Source organism: Populus euphratica, unplaced genomic scaffold (assembly GCF_000495115.2).
Source record: "Populus euphratica unplaced genomic scaffold, PopEup_1.0 scaffold2.1, whole genome shotgun sequence".
NCBI lineage: Eukaryota > Viridiplantae > Streptophyta > Magnoliopsida > Malpighiales > Salicaceae > Populus > Populus euphratica.
Window position 1 is genome coordinate 6,156,422 of NW_011499846.1, and position 17,492 is coordinate 6,173,913.

At 31.6% G+C, this 17,492-nt stretch overlaps 1 protein-coding gene across 1 annotated transcript; it reads left to right on the top strand.

Moving 5' to 3' along the window:
* Positions 1–11,818: 11,818 nt before the first annotated feature.
* LOC105135586 (uncharacterized) lies at positions 11,819–14,723 on the top strand. Its single transcript, XM_011040519.1, has 5 exons — positions 11,819–11,916; positions 12,058–12,103; positions 12,414–13,009; positions 13,101–13,251; positions 14,499–14,723. Exons 1-5 carry the CDS (start codon positions 11,911–11,913, stop codon positions 14,510–14,512), a joined length of 813 nt encoding a protein of 270 aa, XP_011038821.1. The 5' UTR covers positions 11,819–11,910; the 3' UTR covers positions 14,513–14,723.
* The last annotated feature ends 2,769 nt before the right edge of the window (positions 14,724–17,492 follow it).

The window sequence follows — 17,492 nt, forward strand, 5'->3', positions numbered from 1 at the left end:
ACCCCAACAAGAACAACAACCCATATAACTAATACCATTATTATTTCACTATCCTTTTATTATCAATATATCAATCATTTTATCATTACCCTACCATAACTTCTTAACACCATTTCCATCACCACCATAATAATCACCACCTTATTATTATCAATTACACTACATGTCATTGCCTCTTGATTATCTATATGATAACTACTGCAATACCATTTTCACCACTATTACCATCATCACTATCATAATAACAATCATCACCATTAGTCATTGTTGTTGTTGCCCCTGCCACCATTTTATGATTAAAGTAAACATCATTACAATCACTATTTTATTATATTGTCACTATTAAAACAACTATCATCCTACAATCACCACCATTATCGCAAACCTTATCATAACTATTACCGTAAATATTGTTAAACTTAAAGAGCTTTTGAGGAAAAAACTACTTTTTTTCAATGAAGAGTTTTTATTATACAAAAAAAGTACAAGAATGTAAAACTATAAAAACTAATTTCTAACCTTTAGAACATTAAAATTACCATACACAATTAGCCTACAACTAATATATTACAAACAAATAAATTAGTTGTCAAAGATGTACAAGGTATAGAATATGATGACTTTAAATGACCAACACACTCTTTTAACACCCCCTTCAAAGTGATGCTGATAAATTTACATACATCAATTTGCTAACAAGAAAATGATGTCATTGACGTGCCATAGCTTTGGTGAAGATATCTCAGATCTGTAGAGTAGCGGAGGTGTGTGAAAGGATAATAACTTTACAATCAAAGACCTTTTGAATAAAGTGGTCAACCTCTATGTGCTTTGTGCGCTTATGGTAGACAAGGTTGACATCAATTTGGATGACACCAATGTTGTTATCATGTAATGGAGTAGAGTGAACCTGGGAGAAATCAAGCTTTATGAGGAGACCATATAACTAGATGATTTTGGAGTAGGCAATAATCATGACACGATACTTTACCTCAATAGAGGATTAAAATACACAATCTTGCTTCTTGTATTTATAAGAGATAAGATCATTAACAAGAAATAAGCACCATCTAGTAGTGAATTTTCTAGTGTTTAAGCAACCATGCCAATCAAGTATCACAATATGTTTGTAATTGGAGTAAAGAACAACCAGGAAAGAATAAGTCATGACTAATGTGCCAATAATGTATCGAATGAAATGGTAAACAAAAATAAAGTGGGGATTTCAGGAAGCTAGCATGAACTTGTTGACAATATAAAACACATAAAGGTAGATATTTTGTGAGTCATGCTAAATGAGTGAGATCCTAAATATACTTGTTCTGATTTTAAGAAAATACTTTAAAGTTAGTGATGCACCTCTAACCCCAAGAAATAGGTGAGTTGCCCAAGGTCTTTCATGTGAAAAGAAAGATATAATAATTTTTTAATATTAGAGATAACTGTCATATCAGAACTAAAGACAATAATGTTATTCACTAAATAAGAAGGGAGATTATACAGTTAGATGTTCTCTGTTAAAAAAGAAAGGAGTCGTACTGACTCCGAGTAAATGAAAACCCAAAGAGAATGGTGTAAAGTTTTTCAAACCATACTCCTGATGACTGTTTCAAACCATGATAAAAAGTTTTAGTTTGCAAACATTAGTAGGTGAAGAAGTAAGCATATCATATGAAAATTCCATGCAAACTTTCTTATTGAGACCACCATGCGGAAATGCATTTTTAGCATCTATATGATGTAAAGGTTAGGATTGAGAGGCCACAAGGGTTATGATTGTACGTATAGTGGTCATCTTAGTGACTAGTGTAAATGTCTCATTATGGTCTAGGCCATACTCTCAATATGTAATGATATACGGATCCATTAGAATGAAGCTTTTTAGAAAACATCCATTTACTCTTAATATGTTTCATAGATGGAGAAAACATTAACATTCTAAGTGTGGTTTTCTTGTAATGCTAGATATTCTATTTCAATAGCTTTTCACCAACTCGTATATACCATTGCTTGTTTGTAACTTGAAGGAATAAAAATAGAAGACAAAGTAGTTGTTAAAGATAAAGGATTTTTAAAACCAAACTTATATAGGGGTTTATAAACTCAAGAACCATACGTGAGAGAAGCGAGTGCAGTTGCTGAAACAGAATCAACAATCAGGGGATGATCTGAAAAGGACTCAAGAGGTGCTGGAATCAAAGTTGATGGGAACTAGATTGTCACTAATGTACTAGGAAAGGCTTAAGAGTTATCGAATATGCAAAAATAATTAGTAAATAATGACATAGAAAAAAGAATTAAAGGTAAATAGGATCATGATGAATTTGAAAGAAATATTGGTTTTCTAGAAAGATCACATTTCTAGAAATTCAAATACAACCTAGATTTTAATCATAACAAAAAAAACCTTTTTAGTGTATAAAATATCTTAGAAAATCAAATTAGATAGGCTGAGCCATGAGTTTTGTGCATTCAAGTGTAGAGAGATGAACAAAGCAGACATCCAAAAATATAAAAAGTAAAATAGGTCAGAGTATGATCAAATAATCGAGTGAAAGAGAGATTCTTGATGCAACGAAGGAGATGAATGAGTATGACCAAGTAATCTAAAGGTAAGAGCCTTTGAGAGGTAAGTGAGCGGACACAATATCAATATATTTAGTTAAAAAATTCATAAAATTAAAGCAAAAATCAAAAATAAAAAGATTATCTTGTTTGAGATTGGCCAATTCAAGTTCAAGCTGAAATTGACAAGTATTATTGTGTTGACCGTAGAAATGTTTTAGGTAAGTTTACATTTTGGCAACAATCTTAAAGGTTTGGAGATTTAAGAAAAGTTTATGTTATATATATATTTGAGAAATCATATCATGATTTGGACATCCTTAACTTTTTATTACGTACAAATCCTTGTTTTATCTTTATTAGGAACATGGTTGATGCTCTCAATATGATCTTATAAATCCATGCCTTTGATAAATATATCGAAGTGAAATTTTTCAGGTTAAATTGTTGTTGTCATTAAAAATATATAACTTATTCGATAACTAAAAAAAGAACTGAACTAGGTTTATGAGTAAGAGACATAAAATGAATCAAAATCATGGCTTTAATACCATATTAAACTTAAAAAGCTTAAAAAAAAACTATTTTATATTGCTAGAGAGTTTTCATTATTTAAGAAAAATACAAATATATAAAATCTATACAAGCTGATTTCCGGCCTTTATAATATTCAGAATACCACATACAATTAGCTTAACATCTAGTATATCCTAAATAAACAAAAGATTTACAAACAAAGAAATTACTAGTTAAAGCTATATGAGATATATAATTTGCTAGCTTTAAATGGTTAGCTAACTTTCCTTTAACAAATACTACCATCATAATTATAATCAATGTTAATATTTTTATCATAATCACTATCACTAATATCCTGTTATTATCCTTCAAGCATCATCAATAAAAAAATAATTTATTTTATAGAAAAATAATTTTTTTAATATAGGAGAATATTTTCCGTATAAAAATGTTTTGCTTAGATTTGTTTTTTTAAAAAAGGGATCCTAAGTCATAATTAATTCATTTGAGAATCAAGCAAAGATTTATTACAGTCAAGAACAGAAGGGAGCTCTCGTTAAAAAGAAAGAAAAGGATGAGAAAGATTGGGGAACTTTGTATGAGACAGTAGCGTATGACCGGATTGGGGCCTGGGCTAAAATCACGATCTAGAAATTGGCCTGTGCCTGCCGAGTTAGACTGTAACTGGGACTCCGGCGAAACCAAGCCCATATGAAAGAGACCCTGTCAAGTTTCATGTTTTAGACCTGACCGAGCCCCGGAACGTGGGTCTCAGTGTGAGCTTGGACAAGACAATTTATGACGTTCATTTATGCTGTCTTATTAAGAACAAACCCAAATGAAAGACAACATTTTCGTGAACAAAAGAATTTGATTAGTGATCATACAGAGTTTTTCCAGCAGCGTTGTTTTCTTAATTTTTTTTATTTGATACAAACCATGGGATGAGTGAAAGGGGATTTTAGGAAATTCCAGCAACTTGATTATACCTACAAATTTATTTATTACTGTTGATTACACGAACTTCTTGAAAGAAAACAATTATTAGTTATTAATGTGCCTTTCATGCAATATTAACGTTGTGGCCTATCCCCAACACTATTATATGAATTCCATTAATTATCACTAATTAAGAATAAACATTGAAGGGAGTATTAAAGAAAGAAAATTATTAAAACCTGAAAAATAGGTTAATCCCCCTTTTCTATTATTTTACCATTTATTAACCATATAAAACCTTAAATAACATAAAAGTAAGCTTCTTAAATACTCACCCCTAACCTATATAGTATATTATTACTTTATATATGCGACAACTCTGAAATGATTGAAAAAATCCCTCTGAAATGATTGAAAAAATCCCGAAAAAATAATTATATTAAAATCCAAAAATGCTAAAACTACTTTATTATTATTTTTATATTTTTCTTATATTACTTTTCACTCAACTGGAAAAAATATTTATAAAATTTATATTATTGATATATAGAATTTGGACTTTGTCATATGCAAATCACGTGATAATTTTCGTTAGTTTTGATTGTGAAAATTCAATAGAGAAATATATTGAAGACATCATAAGTTTTTAAGGATAAATTGAAGATATAACCTCTAAAACATAAGGATATGTGGAGCTTTTTTCCTCTTTTCTTTTTTTTTGGACAAACTCTGCTCATTTATATAAAAATGTTTATCAAAATTTAATATTTTATTACAATTTATTTTTTAGTATTGGATTGTTTTAAGATTAAGCTTTGTAATATTTTCCAATTTGTTTTCTATTAAGTTATCTTATTTGCATGATTTGAGTCATAAAGTTTGATTAACTTGCTTAGTTTATTGTTTTTTATAATTTTATTCCTTTATTTTTAATTTATTTAGAATTAAATATTGATTTTTTTTATTTTGTTTCTACTAGTTTATCTAGCCAAATGATCTAACTTGCATGATTGACATGATTATTCAGGTTGCCTAAAGATTCTTTTATCCTTTATCTTCTAGTTTTTTTTATTTTTTATCTTCTTTCTTTTCATTTGATTTGTTGAAATCTTAACTTCATCATCTTTTTCTATTTTGGTGACTTTTTTTTCCAGGTTTCCACCATTCTTTTTATGTTAAATTGGTCCCTTACTGTCATTATCTTTTCTTTTTTTCTTATCTAATAGGATTATACATGCTTTTTTTTTTCTCTCTCAGTTAAGTCTATGCACTGAGTTATGTTATTTTTTTATTTTTCTAAAATACATTTGCATCTCCTGAATATCTTTTTTTTAATTGATAAAAAAATGTTACAGCCCATGTCATAGCGAGATACCATTAATCTAGTAAATTGCCATATTCCATACTAAAAAAATAATATAATAATCACATTATATAAATCTTTAAACCTGGAGGAGGGCAGCCGAGTGGCACTACCCCTGCCAAATCCAAACTATTGAGTACTCTCCACAATATAATCTCTTAAATTAATTGCCAGTTCAGTCATTCCACTATATTTTTCTCATATTTAAATTTAATCAGACGGGATATATATGTTGATTCTTTGCCGGTCACGCAAGTAATTTTGACACCATCTCCTTAATTTGTGCTATTGGCAATAATTTATTGGTGAGGGTTTAAATGGGGAATAGCAGCTCCAACACAATGAGCCAATAGCTAGGATGCTTCTTGTGGTTCCACTATAATTGGCCTACAAGCTTCTGTTATGAAAACCTTTTTGAGTGGGTCTTCAATTCACTGTTGTCGTCAAAAGCCTTGCATGTGCCTCAGATAACAGATACGATGCTCCTGTTGACAGTCATGGCTCATAACAATTTCTGGCCCTGTTTACTTTGAGACTCTGCCATGGCCTATAATAATAATGCAGAAGATTTTGAGGAGGAAGATAAAAGGAAAAATTAGGACAAGAATTCGACAAGAAGCAAATAGTTAGCTAGCTCTTTGACCTAATTCGAAAGCAATGTCACGTACCTGCATGATTATAGCCACCTGGGCTAGCTCAGGTGCTGATCAGGGTTGGATTTGCCTGTTATGTACGGTAGCGAACAAAGTGATTTAAGCTAGATATGCTGCAGTGGAGTCAATAGACATCACCGTACGTTACAGTTTTCGGGTGTTCTGGGTGTGGTAACTTGCTGCTGAAGGATCGAGCCAAGGTCAAATTACTTGAGGGTTTATGAACAGCTTTAGTTAGACGAATTATCAATCAAGTTTTCACTTAAGAAAGTGCTATGCAAACAAAATGCAACGTGTATTTGTTTGATTTATTGATTGGGGATTAGCAAAGTAAGAAAAGGAACATTTTCCCTTTTCCTCTCGAGACTTTTTGACAGGCCATTGACTCTGCACATGGAATTTTTATGTAGTGTCAATTACGATTTTATAAAGTGCTTCCTTTAGTAGGGCATTGAGCCAGAAATTAGAGAAACCATTATTTGAAAGCAGCAGAAGCATGTATGAAAAGGTTGAATTATGCTGGCGCCGAACAGCTAGGACCGCATAAAATCTCTTGTTCCACTAGACATTCTAATGCGCTAAATCAATTTTATATTTGGATAATACGTTATTCCTTTTCCTTTTCCAAGTTTGCTTTTGTTGCCACTCAAAAAGAGGTTTTGTTGTAATCAGGAGGGACCAAAGTGACCTCCCAGGCTATGCGAGGCCCACATAGCTCAAGGATTGGATCAGATCGCTTCGGTTAGAATCCAAAGCACCTGCTCCTGGAGATTTGGAACCTGCGAGTGAAATTGTTTCAAGGCATTCATCAAGACCTAGAAAATCACATAGCACTTGGTTTTTTAATGCATTCAAAAACAGTTCAAACCAACAGGTTTACGTCGGTCAATTTCAGTTTGTTTTTTCAGAGAGTAAAACTAGCAAAACATGTGGGTTTTTTATGGCCAAATCCACTCGGGCTATTTAATGAAACATATGTTAACATCATATGCAAATTAAAATCCTAAGAGTAACCTAAATCATTTAATGAAACACATCCTGCAAATATTTCTATTGCTAATAAAAACATAAAAAATAGTTATTTTGGAGATGAAAAGACCCTCGATTTATATCAAAATACACACATCCTGTAAATACAAAAACAAAGGGACATTAGCATTACGAATGGAAAATGTCTCCCATATCCTGCAACATTAGTATGCAACTATCAATATATCATTTAGAAATGAGGCATTAATGATTATATACATTCAAAAAATCAAAGTTAGCTACTAGCAAATACCCACTTTTCATCATATTTCTATAAAATAGTAAGTTAGACATGTTAGATTAAAAATATGCTTGATTAATAAATCATAAAATAAAAAATAAAAATTTATAAGATAAATTATCTAACTTAAAGTTTTTGCAGGTTTTAATATCATTCGTTAAAGCTAATATTGATTAGAATTGATCCATAATACAACCAATTTTAATAACAAACAAGTTCTTGAATTGTTACTAGAGATAAAAAATAAAACTTTAAAATTAATTCAGTATACTTCCATCAATGCTAAGGGTTGATTTGAAAATTATTATTAACACAAGAATAGCTACCGCTTATTGTTAGATATTTAAAAGAATTTTGCATTTAAAAGCATAACACTTCCACCAACTCAACATATCTAACTTATCACTATTGGAATCTTTACAACCATCAATTAATTACTTGTCAATCTAACATTATATCAATATATATTATGATTGTTAATAAAATAATTATTTTTCAAGTTAATTTGAATAATTATTATTCAGTTTTATCCTAACAATTACAAATATTAAAATTAATTATAAAAAATAAATTAATTAATTCAAAAAATAAATTAATCTTAGTAACATATTAAATGCCAAATATTATTTTTAATATTATAAATATCTATATAATAATATTAGTAAATTCACTAGAAACACTTCTACACAATAAAAATTCATTATTATAAATACTGAAGAATAAAGTATTTTTTTTATTTGAAATAAATATCTTTTTATTTTATATTTTTTTTAAACCACACTGATGATATCTTTTGCCCTACGATGAGAAGTCACAACTTGCCAAGTCTGTTTAAAAGTGTAGTTGCGGTTGTTTTTTAAAATGTTTTTTATTTATAAATGTATTAAAATAATATTTTTTATTTTTTAAAAAATTATTTTTAATATTAGCATATTAAAATGATCTAAAAACATCTAATAAATTATTAATTTAAAGTAAAGAAAAAAATAAATATTTTTAATATTTTTAAAATATAAAAATAAATAGGTTTTAAATAGCTGCAGTGTAACAAATAAAACTCTCCATGTCTCCTCTCGCTATTTGCTTCCTCTCGGTCAGATCTTGTTGAACACCTATTCCAGGCTAGGATATCATTTTTCATGGAACATTCCACCTCTGAATGTCTGATTTGTCCTCGAGAATCTAGCTAGCTTCTAGCTCTTCCAAGTGTCACCATAAAAGGCAGAAAACTAATGGTTCAATTATTTGAAAGACAGAAGCAACTTTTTTTTTTTTTTTTTATTTTAATGGGCAACCCGCTAATCCCAAAAATAACTAGGTAAAGGGCGCAACTACAAGCTGGGGATACGTGTATAAATTACTTGTATATAGTAATTACCCAACCAGTGATTGGTATTTTTTATAGTCTTAAGATGTTAATATAAAAAAAAATCATTTTAATTAATTTTCAATTAAAAAACTAACATTACTAATCTCACACAGTAAGAGAATAATAATTAAGGATGATTCTCAGCAGCATGTGATGACTTACCATCTTAATCAGATTTGCAATGGGGAGTTTAATTCAAAATTAATGTTTGAAGATTACGGCTTTTGCTCATCAAAAAACTAGTTGTGAGCACAAATTACTCGTATTGAGTTTCTAAATTCAAACTATTGGGATAATGACCTACCTTCGAACATCAGTGTCTATCGTCCAACAGCGCCATCATCAGTCACAGGTAGTAGCTGCTCTTATCTGGTCCTCATTGAAGACTTGACTTTTTATCAAGTCCAAGACAGGATCACACAGCTTCCAACTGGAAACCGAACTGGGACTGCACAAACTTACAAGCATAGCATGACAATTGTGCTAACACTTCTAGCTTTCCATCCAACCAGGTTCATCGCATGGTAGCTTGGAGGAGCCGGATCCAACTGTTTCGTTCAACTTTCCAAGCTAGGCCCTCATAGACAAGAAGTTTGGCAACTGTTAGGCGTTGCAGAAAGGAAATTAATTATTTTGTGCAATCGGAGGCCTAACTTAATTAGAATATGTACCTGTACCTTATCATGATGGAGGGAGGAGTGTCGTTTATTGCCATTGGATAAGGGATATTTTTGGGTCCAAAGTACCGAAGGAAAAAGCAAAGAAAGTTTCATATCATCAGCTGCAAATTAATGCCATAATTATCGTCGCAAGTTTTTCTTTTTCCTATTCATCTATACTGGTTGGGGTACACTAAGGGCTATGGCGATCCCCCTAGCTTGTGATCTCTTCTATCCAGATTCCTGCTAACTGAACTGATCAGTTAACGTTAAATCTCTCTGTTCATAGTATGATCAGTGATGGCGATAGCTTGGGGAAATGTTAAGTGAATTTCCAATTAATTTAGTTGTCACCCACCATGGATAATACAAACAAAAGAGCTTGTTCAATGCTGAATGCTTCGTGGTGGAAAGTGAACTGGCAAGAATGGAAATTAAGGAGAACGTGTCCTTTTACTTGTAATGTCATTTGCAAGCTCCATCTATGCAAAAGTGTAATTTCTGGAGTTGCATGATAGTTATTCTATGTCTGCCATTGAGCAATATGTCTTCCTCTTTTCTCTTCAAATCAAAAGTTTGTTAAGAAACCTTTGATACTTTGTAGCCTTTACACTTTCGACTATTACCACAAAAAAGAAGAAGAACAAGCAACCTTTGATAAGATACAAAGGCGAAAAGGTTAATAGAAAGACAAGGAAAAGTAGTATCATGAGTCCCACTAGACATCATCCTGAATGCTACAAGTGACTGAACTCTTACATGGAAAAAGGAGCTTCTCTGATGTGGTCTGCAGGGGGGTAAGCTTGCTTGATTTTTCGGAGGTTGTAATTAATTTTTTAACTGACATCGAACTTTAGCCTGCCAGTTGCCACATGTTTCCGGCCAAATGTTTCCGTACATGTAGACAAAGTCTGCTTCTTTATCAATTCTGAATATATATATATATATATTGTACTTTGACACTCCAGGGTTTTGCTAGTGGTAGCCTAGATGCAGATGCAGGGTCTGTTCGCATGTTCGTTGCAGATGGTGGTGAATGTCTTGCAGCTCAGAGTTATGCAAAAAACATGGGCCTCTATGGGGAACGTGTTGGTGCTCTCAGCATAGTAAGACACTCAGCTTCTGAAAGTTTTCCTATAAGCTTAACAATCATGAATTAGTAAATACTTGATCACTGAAGCCTGCAACTTAAATAAATGAGGTATAACGTGACAACTTCTAGATTCCCAGAATACCATCGGCTTCTCTGGTTGGTTATGTAGAAGATGCCTTCTTGTTTTATTTTATTTTATAGACAAGCAAGGTCTTTCTCTCTCACCTCCCACCCTCTTTTTGATAAGCAAGGTCATATATATATATATATATATATATATATAGATCAATTCATGACGGTGAAAAAATAACAATGGAATCCCTGAACCAACTTTTAACTTTTGTGTATTTAATGTGTCGAGATTAAATCCAAGTCGAAATCTTTGTATACATAGTGACGCAACCTATAATATGGATGGAGAAGAACATGAATAAAACAACAATGAAGACGTGATTTTCACATGAAAGGGCTTCCAACAAAAACTCCCTTCATATTTTATTATAGAACATTTTTTCAGCATAAAACCAAAAAATTAAGCTAAAATATTCTAAAATCTAAAATTAACTAGAAAAATAAAAAAAATTAATTCAAACAACATTTTTCCATTCCTTTTTGAGGGTCTTTCCAAGGTGAGCTAGGAAAGTTGACTGGACTTTTTATAAAGCATGACTTATAGAATTTATTAGCAAAATTTATGTGCAATTTAACAATCAGATAAGCGTTTTAAACATATTATTTGGCAAACTAATTTTTTTATGCCTTTTGTTTCTAAACATGTATTTTTCTATATCATAGCAAACATGCAATCAAAAGTACAAACCTGTAAGGATTCTAGAATGTATACTAAACACATTAAAATTTATATATGAGATTGAATATAATTTTAGCATATATAAAATATATTTAAACAAAATTAGTAAAAGATGCTTACTTGTTGAAATGCTTGTTATACAATCAATTTAGCATGTAACAATACCAAGAAACCCGCTAATCAACCATGTTCCTTACAGAATAAAACATGATAAATTTTTATCTCGTACCTGTCTCAGCGTCTCGTGCTCCTTACCAAATCTTATCCGAATGTACTGGAGAACTAATTAAGGAGAAAACAGTTCAATATGATGAGGTGAAAGTGTTAACAAATCGATAAAAGATGGCAAAAGAGTTTAGGTAGGTCTTTAGTAGATCTCTGTATCAGTAGCTAGCATGCAACAGAGAGGAATACACACTCCGCACATCACTTCGAGAATTTTGACACATCGATCATGCCAGAAAGACCCAACATTGTGGCTCATCAAACATGCCATGCACCCCAAAACATAGGCTATATAAGAGGCCCCACTACTCATGGACACGTGTTATAACCAAAGGCCTCCACCCACTTGACCCCTGCATAATTTTTAGTTCTTTCTTCAAAATCATTTCCCTCATTTTGACATTTCCTTTGTACCAATTCCCTTGCCGAGAACTTGCTGTGAACATGAAGGTTAGAGTATAGCACATTATCAAAATTGAAGTGTATCTTGATGCTTTTTTATGGCCTGGCTGATCATCTACTCTCACTCTCTACAGTTGTTCTAGTGATGATATTTTATTGGTTACTAATGTTTTTTTCTCTTGGAAACAGATCTTCAACTGGGTGCAGAGGAGGTTTCACCATGGCGCAATCAAAGGTTTGATATTCATTCGCACAGCTCTTTTTTTTATCTACTGGAACAAACTGGATTTTTAATGGAACAAAAGTCCGGTCCCGAGAATTTCTTTTTAGTATTATAATAATCATCGTGTCCTCTATAAATGAGTGCCTTGTTGATTTTAGTTCGCCTCTTTTTCTTTTTCTTTTTATTATTCCCCAACAAGCCTGTGTCACAATCATTATCAACACTTGTTTTGCTAATTCATTAAAATTATTATTTAAGTGTGACTGTGATTGTTGTTTATATAATTGTTCAATTAAATGGATGAGAAATTTGTTTTGACCAGATGGGCTAGCTAGAAATGTGAAGAAGGCTGAATCCATTACAAAAGAGGCTGACAAGCAAGCATTGCTGAAACAAGTAGCCCTGGTGGATGTGCTTGATGGTTGGAAAGATGGCATTTTAACAATTGGCACATTAGGTCTTGACCCTTTAAAACCCTTCAACCAACAAAATGATCAGTATTTCATTTTGGAAAGTGAAGAAGAGGAGGAAGTAAAAAGGGAACAAGAACAATACTCAGTTGATGATGATTATTTTGATGATGACAATGTTGAAGATGAAGAAGTGAGCCCTTTGATATATGCAACAATTGAGCGCAGTTTTGAGGGAACTGAATCAAATACCGTGACATGTGATGCCATAACCAACTCTAGTATCACCGAGCAAGAACAAAGAAAAAGGAAAGGAGAAAGAATAACACTGGCAGAACTGTTCTTGGAAGATGCTGACATGAAAAAGAAGCTGGATTCTGTTGAAATTGAGACCAAATCAGGTAATAAAAAGCCGGTTGCTCGTGCCAAGGGTGGCCTTTCTTTCGCCAAGAAGCTAATACGTCCTCGCCCAGGAGAGGATTCGCGTCCAATAAAAAAACTCAACCAAGTAAGTATCGATTCTCTCTTCATATGCATTGATACACTTTTCTTCAATGTATTTTCAAGTATCAACTACTCAATTTTGTGATTTACTGTAGTTGATGAGGAGGATGTTGAAGAGAAAAATTCACCCAGAAGTTGATGGGAAGGGAAATAAAACAGACAATCAAAATAAGCCTGGCATTATGGATGTCCAAATCCGCAAGGGAAATGAAGCCGAATCAGTTTTTCTGCTTCGAACTCCATCAGGTACTTGATCTCTGCCTCTCTCAGGAAAAAAAAAAAAAAAAAACCTTTGATTTAATGTTTCTGTAAATTGCGTGTGCTGATCGATATGGCAAACTTGCAACTTCATACTTTGCCTCAAAAGTTACTGGAAAATGATCGGTTGGTGACCATTATTAAGATGAGTAGCATCATAATGTGATCACGCTCTTCTTTACTCTAGATTGAAATAATAACAACAAATTATCTACTTGATATCAGTAATTGTGTGAATATTAGAAGACCAAAACCATGAGTTCGCCTTCCATCTGGACAGAAAATGCCAAATAATTTTATCAATTAAATAATTAACCAATGCTCACTCAATCTTCACATTAAAAAATAAAGACAAAATAATTAAAGCAAGTATTATATACATGCATCCAATGAACCTGCACATATGACCATACCGCTTGAGGACACGGCTTAAAAATTAATTTGTGAAGTTGTGTATAATCATTCTAATTAGTACAATGGATGATTGCAGTATGTTTAAACATCCAATCATTGGGTGTGTCAACAATTTCCATCGGAAGATTATTTAATTCTGTTATATATGGGACCTAATCTCCATTTTCAGAGTGACCCGGATTGACAAGAATCTGCATCTTAATTTCTCTGTGATTTGGTAGTGTTTAGCATCTAACAATCGATGCCACATAAATCAGAAAACGATCTCCCACATTATTTATGATATGTTGCTACACGAACCATAGCATCAAATTAAAAGGTGATGTACCTTCTAATTCTTCTTGGTCTTCCAAACTTCGCGTATGTGCTTTACAACCTGTTCTACTTGGACGTGCCGTAGTCGCATGCATGGTCTGGGTGGAGAGGGGAGAGAGCTGGAGCTGGCCTCCCTGTCATTTTCCATGGATTTCTTAATTATAGGGTTTCCATCATCAATAGGGTAATGGGGTCCCTCCTAGGAAAAAGCTAAAAACATAAATCCAATGAGGAAGCCATCCAATAAAAACGTTCCAATTAGCTTTGATATAAATGGAAATGCTCAAACGATTCTCCTTCTCAGTCCAACTCTGCTCCAGTGTAATCTCCTAGTTGGGCTGGCCATGCCTGTCCATAGACTGGTAGGGTATACGGACCAGTAACATTTTCTCCCCTTCTCCATATTACGTATACAATCATCACCGCATGATTACTATTTGTAGCGTTGCGATTTGTACTGCAGAGTGACTTTGCTAACATTTCTCTTGCCGTGACTTGTGTTGCAGGTCCTACCATATGAGCTTTCAGTGATGATCTAATTTCCTAGAGATGGATTTGGGTTTTGTTGTTAATTTATTTTTTTGCGTTAATGTTAATCGGGTTGTTGTATGCATGTGTGTGACTTGGAACTATGTGATCTGTTTTGTAAGTTTTCCTCTGTTTTGGATGTTTGGATGCCAACACATTAACAGGCTTTCATTTGTTCACGGATCTTGACGTTGTGATGCATCCTTTGCAGTATCAAATTACTGAAGTACTTTGTGTGTCAGAATGTGCATGCATTGATGCTGGAGAGGCACTTCATTTGGGGCACACACTTGCCTCTAAAGCTTTTATCCTTTTCCAAAACAACGAGCACATAAATTCTTTTGTGGAAAAATAAAATAAAAACTCACAAATGAAATTAGAGGAGTGAGAGAAACATGTTTAATTTATAAACATGTTATATAATAAAATAAAAATATGACAGCTTGTAATCATAACAAAAAAAAGCTAATATATTTATTAAACAAAGATATAAACTCACATAAATGATCAAATCATATACTAATATATAGAATTAAATAAAATAAAAATAATATTTAATTGTTAAAGTACTTTAAGATTGATTAAGCTATGCTGTTATTAAAAGTCAATATTTTATCCTTAAAATTTTATTGCTTCTTACAAGGACTTTTTTTAATAAAAAATTTTGAATTATTAAAATTTTATTGCTTCTTACAAGGACTGTTTTTAATAAAAAAAATTTGAATTATAATAACACCATATTATTTAGATGTAAACAAAACTCAACAACCTCAAATGAATTATATTTAATATCTCTCTATGAAAACTAAACCTAAGTTCTAGAGTACGAGAACAAGTCTAAGAACAATAACCAAGAAATAAAAAAAAACACAAGAAATTTAATAAATCCTTCTTCACCCATCCTACAAACCTATTTATAGAATTTGAAAATCAAAACATTAATCTTCATGATTCATAAATATTAATAGTTAATGAATTATTTGTAATAATATTCATTTTCGTCACATAACTTCATACACCAAGGTATTTTAGATACTAAAATAAATTAAGGATCAAACAATAAATATTTTTTATTATTTAAATTCAAGCTCAAACTCATGAGCCCATCAAAGCTATTTTAGATTTGAAATTTTTATTATCCAAAGATTATTTGATAGAAATTTTTCCTTTAATTTTAATTGTTTTTTAAAAAAATATATTAATATTTTATGTTAAATTACTTATCTTGAATCACAAAATTCAACATGATTTTAAACCTAAATAGAAATGCGTGATTTTAACCCCATTTTAGTTGGTCTGTTTGAAAGAGAATCAAAGCTCTGTTCAGGGCCCTTAGGCCTCGAGGCTCGTGCCTCTAATTATTTCCTGCGGCCCCCACCAGCGTTTCTCTCAATTAGTGGCGTTACTTGTATTATTCGTTCAGTAAACGAAAACAAACAAACCGATTGAGATTGAGCCATCATCATGCCCCATGAAGGGCCCCGTCTCCATGTCATGCTAGAATTGGGGTACAAGGACAATGTATTCGTTTGTGATAAATTATAAAATTAGTCCCTCTTGTTTTAGTGAATATTAAAGTTAGTTCTTTTGTCTTCAAAAACCCTATATTATAGTCCTATCTCTTGACAGGTATTAATTTGTAGCAAACAATTTTGGCTATTATTTGGTGCGGCGCCGTCATGTAACAGGGATTTGGAACATACCAAATTGTCAAATTTCTTTTGTAAGTTGTAACAAATTTTATCTCATTCATCTCTTTTTCTTCACCAAACACCACTACATGAGCAAAACATTTTAAATACATTAAAACAATGCATAACTTCTTCATGTATTCGGCCCGATTAATTCTCGACAAGAAGTTTACCTGCAGGTACACCGTCAAGAGTTGAACTTGAAATCTTGGATCCATGAGAGCACGCCGTCAAGTCCCAGCTCTTCTCTGACCAACCCCATAAAGGTATAATGCTAGAAGAAGGAAGATAGCAGGGAAAAAAGAAGAAGTCTAACACTAATTATAATAACTTCTTCATCCTACTCAAAAGACTCCTAATGAGTTTTCCAAGGGTAAAATGTTTGACGACGCTGATGATAATTAGAACAGAAAAATAATACACGTAAAATGAGAAAAGAAACCTAGATGGCTTAATTAGGGTTGATTTAGTAATTTAATAGATGTAAATGTTACTAAAACAAAGTGGCTCATGTTTGCATTTCACGGGTTAACACGTGTTGTTTAAATAATGTGTAGGGTCAATAGATCTCTAGTATGGTATTAGTGGCCTCCCCTCTCTCTTTTTTATTTGCAAACCAACCTTTTAATTTATTTTTTCATTTTTATTTGCAAACCAACCTTTTAATTTTTTTTTTTATTATTGTTTCATATTCTTTTAATTAGTATTTGTATTATTTGAGATAATTTAAAAAATTGAGATTTTTTTAATTTTATCCTTCTTCAGTCATTTCATATGTTAAATTTAGTCCCTATTTTTTATTGTTATTTTTTATTTGAAATAATTTTTAAAATTAATTTTTTTTATGATTTCACTCTATTTAAGTTTTTTTCCTATAAGATTTGATCTTTATTTTTTTATTTTTTTATTTTAATAAAAAATTTAAATTGATATTTTTTATTTTATTTTTTAATATTAAATTATTTGAGAATTGATGTTCTTGATTGATCCAAAATCTAGGATTTAAACAGTTACGAGTTTGAGATATTAATCTAGGTTTAGGATATTCGTCTGGCTTTGTTTGTTTTTTTTTAAAAGCTTATATTTTCTCAATTTGATCCTTTAAAATTTATTTAATTAGAGATTGAGCTTCATTACTTTTTTTATTTTCTTCTATAAGATTCATCATTGATTTTAAAAATGATCCGGGTTATCTTGGGTCTTTTATTTATTATTCTTTGTTAAATTTAGCTTTTTTAAAATAATTTTTTTTTTTGAATTAAATCAAATTAACTAATTAGA